The sequence below is a fragment of the Salvelinus sp. IW2-2015 genome, linkage group LG10, assembly GCF_002910315.2.
Source record: "Salvelinus sp. IW2-2015 linkage group LG10, ASM291031v2, whole genome shotgun sequence".
Taxonomy (NCBI): Eukaryota; Metazoa; Chordata; class Actinopteri; order Salmoniformes; family Salmonidae; genus Salvelinus; species Salvelinus sp. IW2-2015.
The window spans coordinates 9,360,536-9,387,593 of record NC_036850.1 but is presented as its reverse complement, the minus strand read 5'-3'; the positions used below and the strand labels follow the sequence as shown (position 1 = coordinate 9,387,593).

Genomic DNA, 27,058 nt, shown 5'->3' with positions numbered 1-27,058 from the left:
ACAGTGTGCTTGTGTGAGTGACAAGAGACAAATGTGCATTTATAGATGGATTGCAAGCATGTTTCCAGTGGCTAGGATACCATTGGTTGACCCTTACAACAGATCAGATCCTCATGTTACACAAGAGGAGGCTGGTGGGAGGAGCTATAGGAGGACAGGCTCATTGTAATGGCTGCAATGGAATTCATGGAATGGAGTCAATCATGTGGTTTCCACATGTTTGATGTGTTTGATATTGTTCCATTTATTCCACTCCAGCCATTACAATGATCCCATCTTCCTATAGCCCCTCCCACCAGCCTCCACTGTGTTACAAGGTATGATTGATGCTGCTGCTTGCAGAGGTGTGTGGTGGGTATATTGTCAAGCGGAGGTGTTTCTCTCTCTCTCTGTGTCTGTGTCTGTGTCTGTGTCTGTGTCTGTGTCTGTGTCTGTGTCTGTGTCTGTGTTGTGTGTGTGTGTGTGTGTGTGTGTGTGTGTGTGTGTGTGTGTGTGTTGTGTGTGTGTGTGTGTGTGGATACTCACAGCATATAAGTAATGACTCCCACACTCCACATGTCCGTTGGGAATGAGACAAAGTCGTAGTTGACCACCTCAGGAGCCAGAAATTCTGGGGTGCCAAAATTGACCTTTAGTTTCTCTCTGGGTCTGTACCTGAGGGGGGACAAGCACATTTGAACTATGGGAACATAAAGATCTCACGTCTTCATGGGTGGAGACTCAGAGTTACAGGGACGGCCAACTTTTTACCAAGCTGTCTACTGGGTGACTGTTACCATGACTACCTCATTGGCTACTCAATTGAGAATGATGGGAAAGGGGGATGTCAGTAGATGAGATTTGTAGATTAAAACAGTTATTGTCACTGAATGGAGATATACTGAGAAACATACTTTCTGGCCAGACCAAAGTCTATTATCTTGATCTGGTTCCCTGTGGAGTTGACACAAAGAATGTTCTCTGGCTGAGAGGAAATAAGGAGAGCATGTAAGAATCCTCACACCAGGGTGATATGTAATATAATTGAAATCCATGTCAAACTAACAAGTCTTGCAATATATTCTATGTATCGTATAAGATTTTTACCTTGAGGTCTAAATGGAGAATATATTGCTGATGGAGGTACTGTACCCCCTCACAGATCTGTTTCATAAACACGATGGCATCCAGCTCTGTCAGCTGGTAGTTCTCGTCAACGATCCGGTCAAACAACTCGCCACCGTCCACACTGCAAAGACAGGGAGCTGGTCAGTGCTGGAAAAGTGATATTGTGCTACTGTGCAAGAAGTAAAGAAGAGCTGAGGAAATTGAGTGGCATAGGGGTTAATTCCACTAAACAATGCTTTGTAGCCTGGAACAGTGTTTGCCGTACCCACATGAAATGCAGATAGGCGGTGCTATAAGAGAGGCAATTTCTAAATACTGACTTCATGAGAATAATGACTTACTACTCCATAATAAGCGTAAGGTTTGTCCGTGACTCAAAGGCATCATAAAGCTGAATCAGATTCACATGGTTAAGTTGGTTCATCACTCCTATTTCATTCTTCACTCCTCCTTTGTTACCCAGTGGGAGGAAGGACAGAGAGAGAGAGAGAGAATAAGGAAATAAGAGAAGAGAGAGCAGGAAGTCACTCAACCTCAGCAAAAGGAAAATCACAATCTATCACATTTCCTGATTCTAGAGAAAAAAAGAATCGAACCACTCTGGAGGGTGCTTATACCCATACCAATTGTACGTATAAGACACTATACCTTAAACATATTCATTGAACAATGTATTATGCAAACCTGGGTTCAAATCAATGATGTATACAAACCCTGGATTGCTGATGCTATTTATTGGCCAGTGAGAGGCTTGAAGCCACCGGTCAGCCATATTGGCACTCCCCAGTAGGCACAGTCCTCCATACGAATGAACGGAATTCTACAGTATTTCAATTAAATGTTCAAGGTCAAAATTACATGTATTTAGTATTTTTGCTGTTGTAGTGGGGACAGTAACATTAGTAATCTAAAAAAATTATACTATGATTTAAAGGTATACATTAAGGTGTATGTAATAGAATAAATGTGTCAAAAACAAATGTACACATTAATAAATGCATTTCTATAGCTTCCAAAATATCTTTTACAATGGTGGAGGAGTGACAAAATGGGGGCATGGTGGCTTCAAAACAGCGCCCCCTATCTGTCATCTAATAATGTGGCCCCAGTAAACTACTTATATAGAATTATTTAGAAAATATTTTCAAGTCTACTATTTAAAAGTATTTTCAAATACTTCTTTCCAAATACATTATTTGAAATACCTAACCGACCTGGGCTAAATGCATGGGAGTGTATTTGAGTCAGTGTATTTGACTATTGTCAAATACATGCAAATGTATTTCCAAACACATTCCAATATTAAAATACTTGTCTTTTACAATAAATTTTCTAAAAGACAAGTATTTTAATTTGAAAGTAATTGAAATACCCTAAAAAGATATAATATTTATTGATATTCCAGTAAGAAACAAATTAAACGTGGATATTTCTGATATGTAGGAGTACATAAGAGCCATTTGCCATTCTGTTCAAACAGAATTGAATTACCTCTGAACAAAATGCGTACATCACATATTGGACAAGAGAAACATCGTACTTTGCTCGTGGATGATTGATTAAGAAATGCATTATTAGTCACAAATTCAATATCAGCTTTCTGTACCAGCTTTCTGTTGTACTCATTCAAAGGCAAGGTCAGAAGAGAAACCAGTTGCATCGTTACAAAAGTTCTTATAAAAAGAGTGATGATTAGCAGGTGTAATAGGATGTGAAATGAATCTTGACGGGAGCCGTGATGGATTTTGGGTAAGAGAAGAGACACAGGTGCATGCAGTGTGCGTTCTCAGCGAGTGTGTGTCTGTGAGTGTCAAAGAGAAATGTAAAGAGTAAGAATAGAAATGTAAATATGTGTAAAAATATGCAGAAATCAATCTGCCATTTCCTGGAAATATCTTTTCAATAACCAAAAATATAGTTTTTTCAGCTGTTTGAAGCTGGTGTACAGATCTGAAATTAAAAGACGCAAAAATGAAACTTACCAACGGGAAGCATAGAAATAGTGCACATAGAACAGATCTACCGCTTCTTATGCCGGGTGTACAGTACACGACTTTCAAAATCCAAACATCGCTGAACCTCTCACATTAAACAACCGTCTTTCCTGTGGTTATTTGTCTTGCTTGCCAATCTGGCACAGACGGGGTGTCACACACTACAAGTTTCTTCACTTGGTCATGAGGATTCTCCACACCACCACGCTGTTCTCGTGAAAACAATGACGTGATGATTAGATTGTTAACGTAGCTAGAACGAGCTGCGGCTCAAGCAGCCTCATAAAAGTTTCCAGTCAGACATTCACGCTTGCCATACAGAGTTGAAATTTGTACCAAAATTTTGAATTGAATAACATTGCTTCTTGAACTTCATAGCTGTAACGATTTGACACTTTTGCTTTGGTCAAAGGCAAGTACAAATGCATATCACCCTGCATCCCACTGCTGGCTTGCCTCTGAAGCTAAGCAGGGTTGGTCATGTTCGGTCCCTGACGGGATACCAGATACTCCTGGAAGTGGTGTTGGAGGGCCTGTAGGAGGCACTCTTTCCTCTGGTCTACAAAAATATCCCAGGGCAGTGATTGGGAACATAGGTGCCCTCTTCAGATAGCACATTAAACGGGTGTCCTGACTCTCTGTGGTCACTAAAAATCCCATGGCACTTACCGTAAAAGTAGGGGTGTTAACCCGGTGTCCTGCGTAAATTCCCAATCTGGCCCTCATACAATCATGGCCACCTAATCATCCCCAGCCTCCAATTGGCTCATTCATCCCCTTCCTCTCCCTGTAACCATCCCCGAGTTGTTGCTGTAAATGAGACTGTGTTCTCAGTCAATTTACCTGGTAAAATAAATAAAAATACTAGTGGTAGAGCATGGCTCCTGCTCGAGAGTCTACACATCCTGGGTGATGCAAAACAACGTCATCATCTCACTGGCTTCTTCTCTGGCGAGCTCTCATTGACCTATTATGACCACCGTTCTCAAAAGTTGTCGTTGCACATCTCACACAACAAGAGCGTCGCAGATTTTGTGCCGATAAAATCAAACGTGTTTGAAAATATCGGGACGTCTGGGACTGCCCAAAGATATAGATCGGTAGCCCTCAGATTGTTCCTCTGACCCACTCCACATTAAATTAGTTGGTGACGGCTGCGGTCCTGAATAGGCAAACGACATGGGGATTTTGTCTCTGATCTCAAAAACTTGTCTGGGATAGCTAAATCAGGGCCCAATCGTGTAGTGTACCCACGGCTTTAAACATTTCAATGAAAATAACAGATCTATAACTCAGAATTCTATGTGAATTTGGTCGGGTCACCCAAAAAGTTAGATTTTGCAGCTTTAACTTTGTTGCGTAGTAAAATATATTTGAGATAGAGAGAGAGCTAGTATGTGTGTGTGTGTGTGTGTGTGTGTGTGTGTGTGTGTGTGTGTGTGTGTGCGCGCGTGCGTGTTTGTACGCGTGAGTATCTTTTTAAGCTGCGGCTAGGAATTGCTCACATAGAACCTCATAAATAAACTTGACAGGAACATAGAGAGAGGTCAGGGTGTGTGGTGAAAAGTTGGAGTCAGAGAGAGGAGGGGTATAAAGACCACAGGTCTGTTGTTGTATATCCACTTACTCTCTCCCTCATTCCCTTTACTTTGATCAACTTCGCCGCGAGGATTAGGCCAGATGACAATTCTGCACACTTATAGACCTGCCCAAAACGTCCCCTGTGGAAACAAGGGCATTATGAGTGCATAGATACTTTACATACATGCTAAAGAGACAGGTGAGAACACAAATATTTGTTCATAGACATTGATGAACAAACATACACCCTAGCCCCGCAAGCACAGAGTCTCAACGCGGTATTCTCGGAATCCGTGCTTCAGTTATGTAGAACCTTTAAAATGCTAGAACCCAAGGCTACATACACCCTGACAAAGGCACCAAAGAGCACAGATCCACAAGCAGTCAACCTTGAGGGGTATCCTTTGCGTTGACCTCTGTCAGAGCTTTGCAGACATACTCCAAGGACCTGTTTTACTCCTCTGGTTTCATTGGAAGTACATCATCATCCGCCCACACAGAGAGTTTACTAAGCCAACTTCTTTATGTAGCGAGAGAGCGCCTCTACTCTACATGGACCATGGAGATTTAAAAAAGCCCCTATGCAAATGGGAACTCAACACCTGCCCAAAATAAACCCTGTCCATGACAAGCATAAAAGAAGCCAGTGCTTATTTGCAGACGCTGTTGGGGATTAGCCATGTCTGTGTTGCCAGTTGTTCAGCTTGCTTGCTGATACGTACTCTCTCTCCCTGCTTTGCCCGTCGCCTGCTATCATGCTATGATGCACAGTCTGTCAGTCTGCTAACCCTGTTTATCTGCTAATGCTGTGCCTGGTTACCGCTGCTGCAGCAAACGGCTTCTTCTTGTGTTTTTCTACATCGCTATTGTCAGCCAACATCATTGGGTAGACCTGACAGTGTATTTATAACAGTAAAGTAACAGTTGGCAACCCTCACTTTCAGTAAGTATGTTGTGTTTGGGGGTAACAATAATGGGAATAATATATGCAGCACCACAGTCTTTGTGTACAGTAAACACATTCTCGTTGCCCTTAAGAATTAGGACTCACCCTCCGGAACCTCGTTAGGCTTTACAGCGTAATAAGAGCCCATCGGGACTTGCTTGGCACTCACAATGCGGTGCTCAAAGGGAGCGGGCAAGGGTGGGCAGTCATCTGGAAAAGAAGAGCACCAGAGCATGATTTATTATTGCTTGGTAGTATGGGTAATGATCTGTGGACTTATTGGAGGATTGACAGACCATGAGGAACAAATTTCATACTGCATTTCACCCAGTAAGATATCGTTGTGCATCCATATTGTGCTGAAAATGACATTGATATTGCCCTTCTTACCTATGACCAATTGTTGTGCATTCAGGGCTGCCCCCTGTGCAGTTGCTGTAGGGGTTTTTAACAACTAAAGAGGGAGTTGGCTGAGGGATAACTGGTTCTGCAGAGTCTTTCACTGTCTCAGACTCTAGTTGAGGTGGAACAGGTTTGTGCTGCTCTGTGGCCGCCACAGGCTCAGACTGGACCTGAGGGACCATCGTTACTGGCTCTGGCTCCGGTTTGGTGACCACATCCAGTGGGCTTGTTAGCGCACTGCTGACGGGGTTGGTGGTGTTACAATGATAACTGGCTCCTGAGGACTGACCGCAGCCTTGTAAAGTCCTCTTCCGGGAGAGTGTCCTCCTTGGAAGGAAGAGGGAGACTTTCAGCGGCTTTCTCCGGGGGTTGCCCCGACGGTTGCTCCGGGGGTTGCTCCGGCGGTTGCTCCAGCGGTTGCTCCTCAGTGGTGGAGGTAGGTGGCTGAGATGCAGTGGGTTCTGGATCTTGTGGAACCTCTGTCTCCTTGACGTTGATGTACTGACTGTCTAACTCACTGCCCACCGAAATCAAGGTCACATCAGGGATCCCTAGCAACACAGTAACATTACAAAACAGTCAATGTTTGAACAATGCACAGACCTATACTTTTTCTTCATTAATGAAACAGAATATACATGTAACTAATGAAACAAGGTGACAGCAATATATTAGATTAGATTTTAGATTGTGTTTATTAGTCACATATACAGGGATGCAGATTAATTGCAGGGTACAGTGAAAATATTATGCTCCGGGTTCCAACACTGCAGGTCAAAATATGGATAGTAACAATAAAAGTTATAGGCTATGAGTAGAGACAGATGTTGATTCTCATGTTAAGTACCCCATTCTTGAAATGCCACTTAGTAGGCATGTAAACATTGGCAACAACAGAAGAACCCTTTCATGTTCTGTATTCCCTTTAGCATGTACCTCATGTTGCTCACCCTACTCAGAGTAGAAGCCCACTGCCACTTGAAACCCTTTCGCTGGAGACATGAAAAGGCAGCAGTGGGGTTTAGCTTGAGGATAATTGATCATATCCCCTCGTGCTTTCACATTTCTAGCTGAAAGTGTAGGTCAGTGAGTGCAGGTGCTTTGTTATATTTTCGAGACAATTGACGTCAACTCAACAGCTCCACCTGTCACACTTTTCATAACCCTGTTGGGAGTAATGGTGCTGCTATTTGTGACAAAAATAGCACTTAATAAAAAGAGTGAATGCACCATTGGAATTCTGGCATTTTATTTTGGTTATGAATCAGTGACAGCCTACCTCCTCAGCTCAGAAAGCACTTCGATGGTGACCTCCACCTGAGCTACGACCACATCAGAGGCGAAGGTCTGGACTCTGGTGGGCTCTCTGCTCTTTAAGGTGACCTCTTGGGCTTGCGAGAGCCTTTACTACCCCAATCACTATTGGTAGATGGGAATAAGGCCTCGTCGACTGCAGGGCCCTCTGTGAGAGCTTCTGATAACCCGCAGGGATCATGCTCAGGAGAATTGGGACTTCCACTCCATGGTCTGTGGCTTCGCTTCCTTTACAGGGAGCTCTACCACCGGCTGGTCACCTGTGGAGAACAGCAACAGATGTTACAAGAAGGAATAGCTAAAGTAATCAGTAATTTGCTTATGAATCCCTAACCACTCACATTAACTTTGCAGAAAACATCCAGGCAGTTGTCAGTAACTGGTAACATTGACTGAAAGAACCTTAAAATGCATTTCATGTAAGAAATGTGCTATACAGTACCAGTCAAAAGCTTGGACACACCTACTCATTCAAGGGTTTTTCTTTATTTTTACTATTTGCACATTGTAGAATAATAGTGAAGACATCAAAACTATGAAATAACACATATGGAATCATGTAGTAACCAAAAAAGTGTTCAACAAATCAAAAATATATTAGATTTCAGATTCTTCAAAGTAGCCACCCTTTGCCTTGATGACAGCTTTGCACACTCTTGGCATTCTCTCAACCAGCTCACGAGGAATGCTTTTCCAACAGTCTTGAAGACGTTCTCATATATATTGCGCACTTGTTGGCTGCTTTTTCCTTCACACTTGCGGTCCAACTCATCCCAAACCATTCTCAATTGGTGAGGTCGGGTGATTGTGGAGGGCCAGGTCATTTTGATGCAGCACTCCATCACTCTCCTTCTTGGTCAAAATAGCCCTTACACAGCCTGGAGATGTGTTTTGGGTCATTATCCTATTGAAAAACAAATTATAGTCCCACTAAGCACAAACCAGATGGGATGGCGTATTGCTGCAGATTTACTCTAAATAAATCACCGAAGTGTCACCAGCAAAGCACCCACACACAATCACACCTCCTCCTCCATGCTCACGGTGGAACCAACATGCAAGATCATCCGTTCACCTACTCTGCGTCTCACAAAACACGTCGGTTGAATCAAAAATCTCAAATTTGGACCCATCAGACCAAAAGACAGATTCCACCGGTCTATGTCCATCGCTCGTGTTTTTTGGCCCAAGCAAGTCTCTTTTCTTATTGGTGTCCTTTAGTAGTTTTTCTATGCAGAAATTGAACCATGAAGGCCTGATTCACGCAGTCTCCTCTGAACAGTTGATGTTGAGATGTGTCTGTTACTTGAACTCCGTGAAGCATGTTTTGGGCTGCCATCTGAGTGCAGTTAATTGCAGATTTTCTGAGGCTGGTAACTCTATTGAAACTTATCCTCTGCCACAGAGGTAACTCTGGGTCTTCCTTCCTTGTGTCGGTCCTCATGAGAGCCAGTTTCATCATAGCGCTTGAGTTTGCAACTGCCACACACTCACATGCTGATGCTTACTCTAAATAGAATAGAATAATTAAATTAGCACCATGGAGCCCTGGGTAGTGCTAGGTATTCAGGCAAGCTGGCGAGCATAGAGTGGGACAGCCACACATTCTTATTTTGGGCGAACCCTCCTAAATCTCCTTGGACATCTGTCAGGTTATTAGCAATAATTGAATCTGCCGGGTCCTAAGAAAAACAGACGGCCATTGGGATGCACACAGTTCATTCAGGGCCATGGTTGATGCTGACAGGCAATGTTGCGAGGGGGCAGCAGTGGGTATGAATTTAGTCATAGCTGAACCTGTCTCTTATACACATCTAGATGTGTATAAGAGACAGGTGTGTGTGTGTGTGTGTGTGTGTGTGTGTGTGTGTGTGTGTGGATACTCACAGCATATAAGTAATGACTCCCACACTCCACATGTCCGTTGGGAATGAGACAAAGTCGTAGTTGACCACCTCAGGAGCCAGAAATTCTGGGGTGCCAAAATTGACCTTTAGTTTCTCTCTGGGTCTGTACCTGAGGGGGGACAAGCACATTTGAACTATGGGAACATAAAGATCTCACGTCTTCATGGGTGGAGACTCAGAGTTACAGGGACGGCCAACTTTTTACCAAGCTGTCTACTGGGTGACTGTTACCATGACTACCTCATTGGCTACTCAATTGAGAATGATGGGAAAGGGAGATGTCAATAGATGAGATTTGTAGATTAAAACAGTTATTGTCACTGAATGGAGATATACTGAGAAACATACTTTCTGGCCAGACCAAAGTCTATTATCTTGATCTGGTTCCCTGTGGAGTTGACACAAAGAATGTTCTCTGGCTGAGAGGAAATAAGGAGAGCATGTAAGAATCCTCACACCAGGGTGATATGTAATATAATTGAAATCCATGTCAAACTAACAAGTCTTGCAATATATTCTATGTATCGTATAAGATTTTTACCTTGAGGTCTAAATGGAGAATATATTGCTGATGGAGGTACTGTACCCCCTCACAGATCTGTTTCATAAACACGATGGCATCCAGCTCTGTCAGCTGGTAGTTCTCGTCAACGATCCGGTCAAACAACTCGCCACCGTCCACACTGCAAAGACAGGGAGCTGGTCAGTGCTGGAAAAGTGATATTGTGCTACTGTGCAAGAAGTAAAGAAGAGCTGAGGAAATTGAGTGGCATAGGGGTTAATTCCACTAAAACAATGCTTTGTAGCCTGGAACAGTGTTTGCCGTACCCACATGAAATGCAGATAGGCGGTGCTATAAGAGAGGCAATTTCTAAATACTGACTTSATGAGAATAATGACTTACTACTCCATAATAAGCGTAAGGTTTGTCCGTGACTCAAAGGCATCATAAAGCTGAATCAGATTCACATGGTTAAGTTGGTTCATCACTCCTATTTCATTCTTCACTTCCTCCTTTGTTACCCAGTGGGAGGAAGGACAGAGAGAGAGAGAGAGAATAAGGAAATAAGAGAAGAGAGAGCAGGAAGTCACTCAACCTCAGCAAAAGGAAAATCACAATCTATCACATTTCCTGATTCTAGAGAAAAAAAAGAATCGAACCACTCTGGAGGGTGCTTATACCCATACCAATTGTACGTATAAGACACTATACCTTAAACATATTCATTGAACAATGTATTATGCAAACCTGGGTTCAAATCAATGATGTATACAAACCCTGGATTGCTGATGCTATTTATTGGCCAGTGAGAGGCTTTGAAGCCACCGGTCAGCCATATTGGCACTCCCCAGTAGGCACAGTCCTCCATACGAATGAACGGAATTCTACAGTATTTCAATTAAATGTTCAAGGTCAAAATTACATGTATTTASGTATTTTTGCTGTTGTAGTGGGGACAGTAACATTAGTAATCTAAAAAAATTKTACTATGATTTAAAGGTATACATTAAGGTGTATGTAATAGAATAAATGTGTCAAAAACAAATGTACACATTAATAAATGCATTTCTATAGCTTCCAAAATATCTTTTACAATGGTGGAGGAGTGACAAAATGGGGGCATGGTGGCTTCAACACAGCGCCCCCTATCTGTCATCTAATAATGTGGCCCCAGTAAACTACTTATATAGAAATTATTAGAAAATATTTTCAAGTCTACTATTTAAAAGTATTTTCAAATACTTCTTTCCAAATACATTATTTSAAATACCTAACCGACCTGGGCTAAATGCATGGGAGTGTATTTGAGTCAGTGTATTTGACTATTGTCAAATACATGCAAATGTATTTCCAAACACATTCCAATATTAAAATACTTGTCTTTTACAATAAATATTTCTAAAAGACAAGTATTTTAATTTGAAAGTAATTGAAATACCCTAAAAAGATATAATATTATATGATATTCCAGTAAGAAACAAATTAAACGTGGATATTTCTGATATGTAGGAGTACATAAGAGCCATTTGCCATTCTGTTCAAACAGAATTMAATTACCTCTGAACAAAATGCGTACATCACATATTGGACAAGAGAAACATCGTACTTTGCTCYGTGGATGATTGATTAAGAAATGCATTATTAGTCACAAATTCAATATCAGCTTTCTGTACCAGCTTTCTGTTGTACTCATTCAAAGGCAAGGTCAGAAGAGAAACCAGTTGCATCGTTACAAAAGTTCTTATAAAAAGAGTGATGATTAGCAGGTGTAATAGGATGTGAAATGAATCTTGACGGGAGCCGTGATGGATTTTGGGTAAGAGAAGAGACACAGGTGCATGCAGTGTGCGTTCTCAGCGAGTGTGTGTCTGTGAGTGTCAAAGAGAAATGTAAAGAGTAAGAATAGAAAATGTAAATATGTGTAAAAATATGCAGAAATCAATCTGCCATTTCCTGGAAATATCTTTTCAATAACCAAAAATATAGTTTTTTCAGCTGTTTGAAGCTGGTGTACAGATCTGAAATTAAAAGACGCAAAAATGAAACTTACCAACGGGAAGCATAGAAATAGTGCACATAGAACAGATCTACCGCTTCTTATGCCGGGTGTACAGTACACGACTTTCAAAATCCAAACATCGCTGAACCTCTCACATTAAACAACCGTCTTTCCTGTGGTTATTTGTCTTGCTTGCCAATCTGGCACAGACGGGGTGTCACACACTACAAGTTTCTTCACTTGGTCATGAGGATTCTCCACACCACCACGCTGTCTCGTGAAAACAATGACGTGATGATTAGATTGTTAACGTAGCTAGAACGAGCTGCGGCTCAAAGCAGCCTCATAAAAGTTTCCAGTCAGACATTCACGCTTGCCATACAGAGTTGAAATTTGTAGCCAACATTTTGAATTGAATAACATTGCTTCTGAACTTCATAGCTGTAACGATTTGACACTTTTGCTTTGGTCAAAGGCAAGTACAAATGCATATCACCCTGCATCCCACTGCTGGCTTGCCTCTGAAGCTAAGCAGGGTTGGTCATGTTCGGTCCCTGGACGGGATACCAGATACTCCTGGAAGTGGTGTTGGAGGGCCTGTAGGAGGCACTCTTTCCTCTGGTCTACAAAAATATCCCAGGGCAGTGATTGGGAACATAGGGTGCCCTCTTTCAGATAGCACATTAAACGGGTGTCCTGACTCTCTGTGGTCACTAAAGATCCCATGGCACTTACCGTAAAAGTAGGGGTGTTAACCCCGGTGTCCTGGCTAAATTCCCAATCTGGCCCTCATACAATCATGGCCACCTAATCATCCCCAGCCTCCAATTGGCTCATTCATCCCCCTTCCTCTCCCCTGTAACCATTCCCCGYGTTGTTGCTGTAAATGAGACTGTGTTCTCAGTCAATTTACCTGGTAAAATAAATAAAATACTAGTGGTAGGCATGGCTCCTGCTCGAGAGTCTACACATCCTGGGTGATGCAAAACAACGTCATCATCTCACTGGCTTCTTCTCTGGCGAGCTCTCATTGACCTATTACTGACCACCGTTCTCAAAAGTTGTCGTTGCACATCTCACACAACAAGAGCGTCGCAGATTTTGTGCCGATAAAATCAAACGTGTTTGAAAATATCGGGACGTCTGGGACTGCTCAAAGATTAGATCGGTAGCCCTCAGATTGTTCCTCTGACCCACTCACATTAAATTAGTTGGTGACGGCTGCGGTCCCTGAATAGGCAACGACATGGGGATTTTGTCTCTGATCTCAAAAACTTGTCTGGGATAGCTAAATCAGGGCCCAAATCGTGTAGTGTACCCACGGCTTTAAACATTTCAATGAAAATAACAGATCTATAACTCAGAATTCTATGTGAATTTGGTCGGGTCACCCAAAAAGTTAGATTTTGCAGCTTTAACTTTGTTGCGTAGTAAAAATATATTGAGATAGAGAGAGAGCTAGTATGTGTGTGTGTGTGTGTGTGTGTGTGTGTGTGTGTGTGTGTGTGTGTGTGCGCGCGTGCGTGTTTGTACGCGTGAGTATCTTTTTAAGCTGCGGCTAGAGAATTGCTCACATAGAACCTCATAAATAAACTTGACAGGAACATAGAGAGAGGTCAGGGTGGGTGTGTAAGGTTGGAGTCAGAGAGAGGAGGGGTACAAAGACCACAGGTCTGTTGTTGTATATCCACTTACTCTCTCCCTCATTCCCTTTACTTTGATCAACTTCGCCGCGAGGATTAGGCCAGATGACAATTCTGCACACTTATAGACCTGCCCAAAACGTCCCCTGTGGAAACAAGGGCACTTATGAGTGCATAGATACTTTACATACATGCTAAAGAGACAGGTGAGAACACAAATATTTGTTCATAGACATTGATGAACAAACATACACCCTAGCCCCGCAAGCACAGAGTCTCAACGCGGTATTCTCGGAATCCGTGCTTCAGGTTATGTAGAACCTTTAAAATGCTAGAACCCAAGGCTACATACACCCTGACAAAGGCACCAAAGAGCACAGATCCACAAGCAGTCAACCTTGAGGGGTATCCTTTGCGTTGACCTCTGTCAGAGCTTTGCAGACATACTCCAAGGACCTGTTTTACTCCTCTGGTTTCATTGGAAGTACATCATCATCCGCCACACATGGAGAGTTTACTAAGCCAACTTCTTTATGTAGCGAGAGAGCGCCTCTACTCTACATGGACCATGGAGATTTAAAAAAGCCCCTATGCAAATGGGAACTCAACACCTGCCCAAAATAAACCCTGTCCATGACAAGCATAAAAGAAGCCAGTGCTTATTTGCAGACGCTGTTGGGGATTAGCCATGTCTGTGTTGCCAGTTGTTCAGCTCTGCTGCTGATACGTACTCTCTCTCCCTGCTTTGCCCGTCGCCTGCTATCATGCTATGATGCACAGTCTGTCAGTCTGCTAACCCTGTTTATCTGCTAATGCTGTGCCTGGTTACCGCTGCTGCAGCAAACGGCTCTTCTTGTGTTTTCTACATCGCTATTGTCAGCCAACATCATTGGGTAGACCTGACAGTGTATTTATAACAGTAAAGTAACAGTTGGCAACCCTCACTTTCAGTAAGTATGTTGTGTTTGGGGGGTAACAATAATGGGAATAATATATGCAGCACCACAGTCTTTGTGTACAGTAAACACATTCTCGTTGCCCTTAAGAATTAGGACTCACCCTCCGAGAACCTCGTTAGGCTTTACAGCGTAATAAGAGCCCATCGGGACTTGCTTGGCACTCACAATGCGGTGCTCAAAGGGAGCGGGCAAGGGTGGGCAGTCATCTGGAAAAGAAGAGCACCAGAGCATGATTTATTATATGCTTGGTAGTATGGGTAATGATCTGTGGACTTATTGGAGGATTGACAGACCATGAGGAACAAATTTCATACTGCATTTCACCCAGTAAGATATCGTTGTGCAATCCATATTGTGCTGAAAATGACATTGATATTGCCCTTCTTACCTATGACCAATTGTTGTGCATTCAGGGCTGCCCCCTGTGCAGTTGCTGTAGGGTTTTTAACAACTAAAGAGGGAGTTGGCTGAGGGATAACTGGTTCTGCAGAGTCTTTCACTGTCTCAGACTCTAGTTGAGGTGGAACAGGTTTGTGCTGCTCTGTGGCCGCCACAGGCTCAGACTGGACCTGAGGGACCATCGTTACTGGCTCTGGCTCCGGTTTGGTGACCACATCCAGTGGGCTTGTTAGCGCACTGCTGTACGYGGTTGGTGGTGTTACAATGATAACTGGCTCCTGAGGACTGACCGCAGCCTTTGTAAAGTCCTCTTCCGGGAGAGTGTCCTCCTTGGAAGGAAGAGGGAGACTTTCAGCGGCTTTCTCCGGGGGTTGCCCCGACGGTTGCTCCGGGGGTTGCTCCGGCGGTTGCTCCAGCGGTTGCTCCTCAGTGGTGGAGGTAGGTGGCTGAGATGCAGTGGGTTCTGGATCTTGTGGAACCTCTGTCTCCTTGACGTTGATGTACTGACTGTCTAACTCACTGCCCACCGAAATCAAGGTCACATCAGGAGTCCTAGCAACACAGTAACATTACAAAACAGTCAATGTTTGAACAATGCACAGACCTATACTTTTTCTTCATTAATGAAACAGAATATACATGTAACTAATGAAAACAAGGTGACAGCAATATATTAGATTAGATTTTAGATTGTGTTTATTAGTCACATATACAGGGATGCAGATGTAATTGCAGGGTACAGTGAAAATATTATGCTCCGGGTTCCAACACTGCAGGTCAAAATATGGATAGTAACAATAAAAGTTATAGGCTATGAGTAGAGACAGATGTTGATTCTCATGTTAAGTACCCCCATTCTTGAAATGCCACTRAGTAGGCATGTAAACATTGGCAACAACAGAAGAACCCTTTCATGTTCTGTATTCCCTTTAGCATGTACCTCATGTTGCTCACCCTACTCAGAGTGAGAGCCCACTGCCACTTGAAAKCCTTTCGCTGGAGACATGAAAAGGCAGCAGTGGGGTTTAGCTTGAGGATAATTGATCATATCCCCTCGTGCTTTCACATTTCTAGCTGAAAGTGTAGGTCAGTGAGTGCAGGTGCTTTGTTATATTTTCGATGACAATTGACGTCAACTCAACAGCTCCACCTGTCACACTTTTCATAACCCTGTTGGGAGTAATGGTGCTGCTATTTGTTGACAAAAATAGCACTTAATAAAAAGAGTGAATGCACATTGGAATTCTGGCATTTTATTTTGGTTATGAATCAGTGACAGCCTACCTCCTCAGCTCAGAAAGCACTTCGATGGTGACCTCCACCTGAGCTACGACCACATCAGAGGCGAAGGTCTGGACTCTGGTGGGCTCTCTGCTCTTTAAGGTGACCTCTTTGGGCTTGCGAGAGCCTTTACTACCCCAATCACTATTGGTAGATGGGAATAAGGCCTCGTCGACTGCAGGGCCCTCTGTGAGAGCTTCTGATAACCCGCAGGGATCATGCTCAGGAGAATTTGGGACTTCCACTCCATGGTCTGTGGCCTTCGCTTCCTTTACAGGGAGCTCTACCACCGGCTGGTCACCTGTGGGAGAACAGCAACAGATGTACAAGAAGGAATTAGCTCAAGTAATCAGTAATTTGCTTATGGAATCCCTACCCACTCACATTAACTTTGCAGAAAACATCCAGGCAGTTGTCAGTAACTGGTCAACATTGACTGAAAGAACCTTAAAATGCATTTCATGTAAGAAATGTGCTATACAGTACCAGTCAAAAGCTTGGACACACCTACTCATTCAAGGGTTTTTCTTTATTTTTACTATTTTGCACATTGTAGAATAATAGTGAAGACATCAAAACTATGAAATAACACATATGGAATCATGTAGTAACCAAAAAAGTGTTCAACAAATCAAAATATATATTAGATTTCAGATTCTTCAAAGTAGCCACCCTTTGCCTTGATGACAGCTTTGCACACTCTTGGCATTCTCTCAACCAGCTCACGAGGAATGCTTTTCCAACAGTCTTGAAGACGTTCTCATATATATTGCGCACTTGTTGGCTGCTTTTCCTTCACACTGCGGTCCAACTCATCCCAAACCATCTCAATTTGGTTGAGGTCGGGTGATTGTGGAGGCCAGGTCATTTGATGCAGCACTCCATCACTCTCCTTCTTGGTCAAATAGCCCTTACACAGCCTGGAGATGTGTTTTGGGTCATTATCCTATTGAAAAACAAATTATAGTCCCACTAAGCACAAACCAGATGGGATGGCGTATTGCTGCAGATTTACTCTAAATAAATCACCGAAAGTGTCACCAGCAAAGCACCCACACACAATCACACCTCCTCCTCCATGCTTCACGGTGGGAACCACACATGCAGATATCATCCGTTCACCTACTCTGCGTCTCACAAAAACACGTCGGTTGGAATCAAAAATCTCAAATTTGGACCCATCAGACCAAAAGACAGATTTCCACCGGTCTAATGTCCATCGCTCGTGTTTTTTGGCCCAAGCAAGTCTCTTATTCTTATTGGTGTCCTTTAGTAGTTTTTCTATGCAGAAATTGAACCATGAAGGCCTGATTCACGCAGTCTCCTCTGAACAGTTGATGTTGAGATGTGTCTGTTACTTGAACTCCGTGAAGCATGTTTTTGGGCTGCAATCTGAGGTGCAGTTAATTGCAGATTTCTGAGGCTGGTAACTCTATTGAACTTATCCTCTGCCACAGAGGTAACTCTGGGTCTTCCTTTCCTGTGTCGGTCCTCATGAGAGCCAGTTTCATCATAGCGCTTGATGGTTTTGCAACTGCACTTGAAGTTCTTGAAATTTTACGGAATTACTGACCTTCATGTCTAATAGTAATGATGGACTGTCATTTCTCTTTGCTTATTTGAGCTGTTCTTGCCATAATATGGACTTGGTCTTTAACAAACAAGGCACACCTGTTCATTTAAATGCATTCCAAATGCAAACTGGTTGAGAGAATGCAAGAGTGTGAAAAGCTGTCATCAAGGCAAAGGGTGACTACTTTGAAGAATCTCAAATATATTTTGATTAGTTTAACACTTTTTTGGTTACTACATGATTCCATATGTGTTATCTCATAGTTTTGATGTCTTCACTATTATTCTACAATGTYGAAAATAGTAAAAATAAAGAAAAACCCTGGAATGAGTAGGTGTGTCTAAACTTTTGACTGGTACTGTATAAATAATGTTTGATTGATTAATTGATTGATTMATTGAAAAACATTAACTGAAAAATATGTATCAATGCCAACAGATAACACAGAGACAAGTCCAGCTTACCTGTGGCGATTTGTAAGCCCTCCTCCTGGACCTGAGTCCCCTGGTCGCAAAGAGTGACTTTAGGCTTTATGCTGCTATCTTCTGATTTAGTTTTCTGAGGGAAGAGAACATCCTTCAWATATATTGTTTCTTACTACTTCCTCACAATCAGGTTTAACAATCATTCTACCACCAATGTGGTATAGTAGCTCAATTCCAGGAGTATGTATGATATCAAGTTTGAACAAGAAGCCACATATAGCAAACAGGAGAAATAAAAAAAAAGTTAAAGGCTGAAATATCTTATCTAAATGTTTGTTCACATCCACTCATCACCAGATGAGTGGATGTGAACATGGACTTGAGGCATGGAGAATGATTGAGGCATGGTCTTTTTAGTATTAATGATGAATTGGTGTGATATATTTCAAATGACAACACATAACTGATAACAGATGCCTACTGGGCCGACTCAGCTGGACTCTGTTATTAGTTTACTCGAAGCCATGAGTAACTGGGTGATGCCAGCAGTGGATCTGGCCTGGAAGTACACCACAGGMTCATAGCATGGGTGGGCAAGAAGCAATACCTTACTCACTCTCATTAGATTCCATCTGTCTGCCTAACGCTATCAGACTATTTACTAACACTAAAGTAAACTACATTATCTGCAACCCAAAAATATCTACATTTCAATCTATTAATCACATGTATTTAATAAAGCCCTTTTTACACCAGCAGTCACAACGTTTTTTACAGATACCGAGCCTCAAACCCCTAAGAGCAAGCAATGCAGAGGCAGAAGCACAGTGGCTAGTAGCCCTTGACTGTCAGTTCCATTTCATGACACATAAGAGTCATTGGACGAAGGCGTCTTCTGTAGGGTGATTTTTGTTCAGATCCGCGACCTTATCTTTCATATAATAATCTTCCAAAAACAGAAGGTTAAATTGATACGCACCTTTATAGGGTTAGGGTTCCCACATGGCCATATTAGGTTTCAGTGCTTGTTTACGGAAAACAGACGGTAGACAGAGTGGACTACCTGTGCTAATTAGCTAGCTGCATCTTCGAACAGCTGAGTGTAAACGGAAGACAGACGCCACAAACATGTTGTCACTGAAAAATTATGTTGGCTGCAGCTGTGTTAATACAGGTTAAAACAGTGTACAGTAAGTGTGTATTTTGAAGTGATGTGAAAGTAGAGGATTTATGTTTCTAGAACTTTACCAAAATAGAGAATCGATTCATGTTTAGATGGAGTATTCGGCTGTTTTGGATTCCAGAGCCAATTCACCCTTTAAACAGAGCATGGAAGGTCCTTGGACAAAGGAGTAAAGTTAGGCTCCTTTAGTCCAATATTGGGCTAAGTGGCTCCTCTTCTGGCTGTACCAGGTAGAGATTTAAGAGTACTTGTGTGGCCATTAAGTCACACATTGTTTTACAAGACTTATATTGGTGCTATATCTGAGTGTTTAACACCTTTTCTGTCTTCGGAGTTGGTCATTTTAGGGGATTTGAATCTGAATTGYCTATCCCTGGCCTCAATGCATATGCATTGATTTTAAACTCACTCAATTGATCTCAAAACCCACATGTCTAAATGTGAAAAATCCTGTTTACTCCTCCTTGATTGATTTAATTCTTACTAACCGGCATAAATATTTGTCTAGCGGAGTATTTACATATGATATCAGTGATCATTGTCCCATAATATGTATTAAAGGTTACGAAACAGCAAAATACTCATTCTCATTTAATTAAGAAGTCACATTTTAAAAGGTTTTCTCCTCAAGGATTTTTACATGACATGTTCTACTCTGATTTAGCCACCGTCTCTTGTATTCCTAACCCTGAGTTGGCTCTAGAAAATGTATCCTCCGAATGTATTCCTCTGGCACAGTGGTTCCCAAACTTTTTATAGTCCTGTACCCCTTCAAACATTCAACCTCCAGCTGCGTACCCCCTCTAGCACCAGGGTCAGCGCACTCTCAATACATTTTTTAAACTTAAGAATGAGTATGAGTTTTTGTCACAACCTGGCTCGTGGGAAGTGACAAAGAGCTCTTATAGGACCAGGGCACAAATAATTATATAATAATCAATCATTTTGCTCTTTATTTAACCATATTACATATAAAACCTTATTCGAAAATTGTGAAAAACTCACCACAGGTTAATGAGAAGGGTGTGCTTGAAAGCATGCACTTAACTCCGCAATGTTGGGTTGTATTGGAGAGAGTCTCAGTCTTAAATCATTTTCCACACACAGTCTGTGCCTGTATTTAGTTTTCATGCTAGTGAGGGCTGAGAATCCACTCTCACATAGGTAAGTGGTTGCAAAGGGCATCAGTGTCTTAGCGTGATTTGCCAAGGCAGGATACTCTGAACGCAGCCCAATCCAGAAATCTGGCAGTAGCTTCTGATTAAATTGAATTTTCACAGAACCGCTTGTTGTAATTTCGATGAGGCTCTCTTGTTCAGATATCGGTAAGTGGACTGGAGGCAGGGCATGAAAGGGATAACGAATCCAGTCGTTTGTGTCATCCGTTTCGGGAAAGTACCTGCGTAATTGCACACCCAACTCACTCAAGTGCTTCGCTATATCACATTTGACATTGTCCGTAAGCTTGAGTTCATTTGCACACAAAAAATCATACAATGATGGAAAGACCTGTGTGTTGTCCTTGTTAACGCATACAGAGAAGAGCTCCAACTTCTTAATCATAGCCTCAATTTTGTCCCGCACATTAAATATAGTTGTGGAGAGTCCCTGTAATCCTAGATTCAGATCATTCAGGCGAGAAAAAACATCACCCAGATAGGCCAGTCATGTGAGAAACTCGTCATCATGCAAGCGGCAAGACAAGTGAAAATGATGGTCAGTAAAGAAAACATTAAGCTCGTCTCTCAATTTAAAAAAACGTGTCAATACTTTGCCCCTTGATAACCAGCGCATTTCTGTATGTTGTAAAAGCTTTACATGCTCGCTGCCCATATCATTACATAGTGCAGAAAATACACGAGAGTTCAAAGACCTTGCTTTAACAAAGTTAACCATTTTCACTGTAGTGTCCAAAACGCCTTTCAAGCTGTCAGGCATTCCCTTGGCAGCAAGAGCCTCTCGGTGGATGCTGCAGTGTACCCAAGTGGCGTCGGGAGCAACTGCTTGCACGCGCGTTACCACTCCACTATGTCTCCCTGTCATGGCATTTGCGCCATCAGTTCAGATACCAACATGAGCAGTAGCTACGTTTGTCTACATATAGACCATTAGTGGAATTCCCGTGAGAGAGTAACGGTTAATGTGATTGGATGTTCATTATTTGACTAGGCTACCTGTATTTGACATTGTGTTGTTATTTCGCTGAACACTAGCCGGTTTAATTTTATTTTTGTCAGTGAAACGATGCTACTCAGGCAAGAAAAAAAACTCACCCAAATGTATAATCCCGTTGGAAAATATAAATGGACTGTTTGAAAATGTGAAGAAGAAAAAAATGTTTAAAAAACAAAAACGAAATGTTTTATATTATTTATTTTTGAAAATGTGAATGACATTTTTATTTGGCGTACCCCCGACAGCATTGCGCGTACCACCCCCAGTTTGGGAATACCTGCTCTGGCAGATAAACATGCCTCTTTTAAACAATTCAGATTCAAAGATAGATCTAACTCTTGGTTTTCTTCTGAGCTATCTCAGCTCATTCAGGTGAGAAATCAGGCCTAGGCCTGACTGTAGTGGACTGGCAATCTTTGAAACAATTGAGAAACAGATACGATCTTGATTAAGAAAGTTAAGTCAAGCTACTTTCTAAGCTCTATCTCTGACTCTGCTGGTGATCCTTTTACATTTTGGAAAACAGTAAATGCACCGAAGCGTACAAATTCCTCTTCATCCCTGCCTAAACAAGTTCTGTCTGACTCTGGCATCATAACTGTGAAGAATGGGATAAATGATGCTTTTAGTCCTAATTTTATCTTGGCAGGATTTTTATTTTAGAGACATGGTGGTTTAACTAACCCTGGTCAGTCAATCGACTGCTCTTCCCTTTGCCAGCCTCTAGCTCCACTGAGGCTAATATGCTTGATCCATTTTTGCTGCAGCTCTCTGCCGCCTTGATAGCTGAATAATTAACCCAGATTTTTTACCGGACTGTTATATCTGGTACTATCCCCAAGGTTTGGAAGACAGCCCATGTACTCCCTCTTCACAAAGGTGGCCTTATTTCTAAACGTTCTTGTCCAGCTAAAATATCAGCTGAGATCTTTCTTATCTTTGAAATGCATTCTAAATGTACATCAGTCAGGTTTTAGACCAGGTCATAGCACTATCTCTGCTGCATCCCTAGTTATAAATGATGTGATTAACTGTATGAAAAAAAGGCAACATTGTGCTGCCCTCTTCATTGACCTGTCAAAGGCTTTCGATACTGTTGATCACTCACTGCTAATTCAGAGGCTTTCTTCAATTGGCCTAGACCAGGCTGCATGTAACTGGTTAATAAATTACTTGACAGATAGAACTCAATGTGTATCTACTGATGGTGTTAAATCAAAATAATATGAAAGGTGTCCCGCAGGGATCTGGGCCCTGTATTTTTTTTACTGTTTACATTAACACTATTGATTTGTTTGTAAAAAATTGTAACGTGCACTTGTATGACGATGATACTTTTGTCCCCATGGTTGACCAGGCTCTACCTGAACTACAGTCTGCATTCCTTGTATTACAGAAACACTTTATTGACCTGAAATTAGTATTGCAGGTAAAACTAAGTATATATTGTTTACATTTATGTCATTTAGCAGACACACGAGTGCATACATTTTTTTTGTGGTCCCCCATGGGAATCAAACCCACAACACAGGCATTGCAAATGCCATTCTCTAACAACTGAGCCACACAGGAGGATGGATACTCGCTGGAGTCTAGAGCATAAAAATAACGATTTAAGCATATGCACTTTTGATGGTGTCCATATTGATCGTGTCCCGGCTTATACATATCTGGGCATTTGGATAGATGAAAAGCTGTCTTTTAAAAAGAATATTGATGAGTTAGTTAAGAATAAAAATGGGCTTCTATAGAAATAGTTCCTGGCTCTTGCTAATTAGTAGAAAGCAGATTATTCAGTCGAAGTTCCTATCGGTCCTAGACTATGGCGACATCATCTATGTCAGGGGTGYGCAATTTGCTAGGGATGTAGAAAAAGTGTGACACCAATCAGGCCCTCGAGGACTGGAGTTCCCCACCCCGGATCTATATGAACGCAACTGCCACTTCATTAGAGCCGTTAGATGCAGTTTATCATTACAGGTAACAATTTTAGTACTCATCACTCCATTCTCTACCAGAAAGTTGGTTGGACCTCTTTGATATCATGTAGGTTGATACATTGCTGTTTTAATTTATAAAGCCCTTTTACAAAAAGTCCCACTGTAGCTGACATCTTTKCTAAACTTTAGACATGCGAGTTACCACATCCGGTCTCAGGGATGGTTAACTCTGGAAATTCCTTTGGTCTTCTACTGAGTTAAGTAAATCAGCTTTTAGTTTTCTTGCACCTTATTTGTGGATCAATCTTCTAAATGTTCTTTAAATGTAATGTTTGGATGCCTCTAGGACAATTCAGAAAGCTGATTGAGGACCTTATTACTGATGAATGTGTTTGTTTTCTATTACCATGTTTTAATTTTTGCATTTTGTATTTATATTTTGTAGTGTGTATTTTCTGTCATTTCTATAATTCAGTACTCATCTGTAAAAGAGACCTTGGTCTCAGTACGACTCCCTTATAAAATAAAGGTTGAATAAATAAATAGAGATCCTATTGAATTACTATCCTAATTCCTAATTCTATGTTCAAATGAATAGATGACCAGCATTTGGTTCCATCTGCCTTCTAATAGTTTGTTCGTAGGCTACTTTATGTTGTAGCAAACATAAGTATTTAATGTCAAGATTATCAAGATGCCAGTGATGAGAACCTCATTTTGATATGAATCAGAAAATAGATTCTTCATACATTATAAATCCAGATGATTTACCCGAAATTGTCATGAGCTGGGGGGAAAGCATACAGTCAGTGGGGAAAATCCCTCTCACTTCAGTTTCACTTTGGATTTTATGCTAGCAAACAGCCTTATCTTGACAGTAACATTACTGAAACAGGTCGCATTGTTTCCCAACAGCTGAAGAAACATTTTAGAGACAGTCAGACAGTGACACAGATCGCCAGGTTAAGTGACTTTGCACAAGGCTACTATAGTAGCAACACAGAATGCACTGCGTTCTTTACAATTATTAAATTAAGTGGGTAAGGATGAACCAGAGTCATGGCTCACAAAATAAATGAAAGCAGATGTTAATACCAAAACTCAAAATAACTCAAACATTTTTAAGCACCTAAGGACATCACATTTAATGAAATGGCAAAGATGTGCCAGCCCGCTTCAGCATGAGCTCACTGACCTCCTCCTCCTCTTGGATGTACAGTAGGTCCTGTTTCCTCCAGGGTACGATGCCTTTCAAGATGAACTCCACTATCTTGGAGCTTCGGAAGACTTCCCCCACATATCCCCAGAGCTTGTCCATGGCCGAAACCGAGCTCTCTATTCCRTCAATCTTTTCCCGTTGCCATTTACCCTGCTGCTGCAGGTTCTTCAGCAGTGCCACGGTCTCGCCACATAGTACCTTGACCTCCGAGAACAAGGAAGGGTCCCCTCCACCTCCACGAGAGCCCCTGTCCCTGTCCTTTCTGAGCTGGGCCAGGTCCTTCTCCAGCGTCCCCATGCCCTGGCACACCATGTCCAGCCTCCTGAGGACCTCTGTCTGGCTGCAGGCTATCTGCTCCACCTTCACCTCCAGCTGATTCAGCTTGACCTCCATGCCTCCCAGGCTGTTCAGCAGGCTGTTAGTTGGCTTTTTCATTGCTCCAGAAGGGGCCCCAGCATTGTCCAATTTACCCCCCTCGTACATCTTGGCAATGCAGGTGGCCAATGTCTCCGGTTTACTCATAGTTCCAAGAAATTCCACACAGCGGGGAACAAGTGTCAGGTGAGACAAAGGAAGCTGTGCTAATCCACCTTGCTCCAAGCTGCATTGGATCTATTTTAGTTGTAGCTCCCGAGGTGTTGTTGTTCCTCTCCCTTACAGGCAGCTCTACCGGACCCTGTTGTCTATATGTGCCAGAGACATGACACCACTTAAATAAACACCAACTCTTCGCTATCTTATCTTTCCACTTGTCTCCCCCCTCCCTCGCTCTCTACCTCTCTGTCCTAAAGTTTTTATATAGTAGCCCCGCCACTGCCAAAATTCCAATGGCCGCTTGACGTCACCAAAACATTTTAATTCAACCTCAGAAGATGCTATTGACTGGTGGGCATGCAAGGAATGACCTTTTGAATATGGCCTTTTGCCAGTATTAAGAGAGAGATGTTGTGAGCTTTGAAAAGGGTGTTGTTTTAAAATGTTGACCCATTGTCATGTTGACCCAATGTCCCCATTGGGATGTACAGGTTGTTTGTTTGTTGGTATATGTTTTAGTGTGTTTACTGGTGCTGAGAGAGTGAAGTGAACCATTGGTGGATCTAAAGGTTCTGGTCCGCCCAGCATAGCTTCTCTGATTGGGCGACTGTCCCCCATCATCGCTCAAAGGAACGTGACTTGACATTGGCTGACACCTCCCTTTAAAAATAAACCTCTGTAGACAGAGGAATGATGATGAAGTGCAAGCAGGAATCTAAGCAGTCGCCCTCTCCCTCTGGTCCAGGGTAGGGGAGACTGGGGTTGGTTGTCTCATGTGTTGGTTGTCACAGTGCTTGTGACTCCCAATCTAGAGTGTGCTGTGTAATAATTTTAAGATTCAAATGTGTGAATTCTTTGAAAGAAGTCATCCGCCTAGTCAATTCATGTCAGCATGACAAAACATTGAGGTGAGTGGACTGTATGTGTTTCTCACAGATAAAATAAAAAAACATATGAAGTATGTCTTGTTATTTTATAAATGTTTGAACTATGGAATTATACATGAAAAATTATGTTTATCGAAAAGAGAAAAAGGAGAGCTATTTCAAACCTATTTCTGAGTTGGTCAAGCCATGTGGTAACTAGCATTGGTTGTGTTGGGCATCACTATTAACTCCATTGTAACCATACTGTTCGGGGACATAGCCACTGCCAGTATACAATATATCCCAAGCTATTTTGTGCTGTTGCTATAAAGACCTCCCCGGTAAAAACGAACGCCTTTGGCCGACATATCAAAATGTGTTGGGAATATGTAGTGTGGAGAGCGTGTGCAGATTGGGAAGACGTCACCGAGACATCAGAGTAGAATGTTGATGCCTGGCCGACGTATAAACGATGTAGAACTCTAGAATTTAGAATGTAGAATGTGAGACGTCTTTTTTGTTGTTGTGAGACGTCTTGCCAATTAGCAAACCATGTCTAAACGGCATCTTCCCAATGCATCACGTATACTTATGTTGGACAGAGGTGTCTGTGCTATCTGGGAGTGTTGTCTCTCTCACACACACATCTTTTTTATTTCACACACCCACACATGTACACATGCATGTGCAAACATACACGTGCACACACAAATATACAAAAAATGTCATACGATATTCTCAAGGTATAAAATGCAGAATTCTGTTAGGAATATTGTTCTACCTAAGAAAACCTATTTCTAAGACTGTGTGCTATATTACGTTATTTCCTATTGCAAAAAGAATAAGCTACTTGCAAACATTGTGACAACCCACCCCATATGACAACCAACCCTGTGATGGGGCTGGTTGTCACAAGTGGGCAGAGTGTGTTTGATGGCTTATATCTCCATTTTGGAATAAGATATGAGAATAAAAAGTCCCTATTACCACCCAAGACCGTTGTCTTTCTTTTAATGTTGAAAAGAGTCTTGTAAGATATACTGGTGCTGAGAAATACACACAAGAGTAAAAACTGTGACAAACAACACCGGTCTCCCCTACAGTTCCCT

General features: G+C 42.1%; 1 protein-coding gene across 1 annotated transcript in view; it reads right to left on the bottom strand.

Moving 5' to 3' along the window:
• mylk3 (myosin light chain kinase 3) overlaps positions 1-25,304 on the bottom strand; it is a 27,788-nt gene extending 2,484 nt beyond the window's left edge. Inside the window, exons 1-10 of the mRNA XM_023995267.2 lie at positions 24,526-25,304; positions 18,072-18,165; positions 16,038-16,335; positions 14,743-15,305; positions 14,455-14,560; positions 13,448-13,541; positions 10,156-10,265; positions 9,793-9,934; positions 9,600-9,670; positions 9,232-9,360 (exon numbers count right to left, since the gene is read on the bottom strand). Of these exons, the coding sequence (XP_023851035.1) occupies positions 9,232-9,360; positions 9,600-9,670; positions 9,793-9,934; positions 10,156-10,265; positions 13,448-13,541; positions 14,455-14,560; positions 14,743-15,305; positions 16,038-16,335; positions 18,072-18,165; positions 24,526-25,071 (2,153 nt within the window). The 5' untranslated portion in view covers positions 25,072-25,304. The remainder of the gene's footprint in view (positions 1-9,231; positions 9,361-9,599; positions 9,671-9,792; positions 9,935-10,155; positions 10,266-13,447; positions 13,542-14,454; positions 14,561-14,742; positions 15,306-16,037; positions 16,336-18,071; positions 18,166-24,525) is intronic.
• Between the last annotated feature and the right edge of the window lie 1,754 nt (positions 25,305-27,058).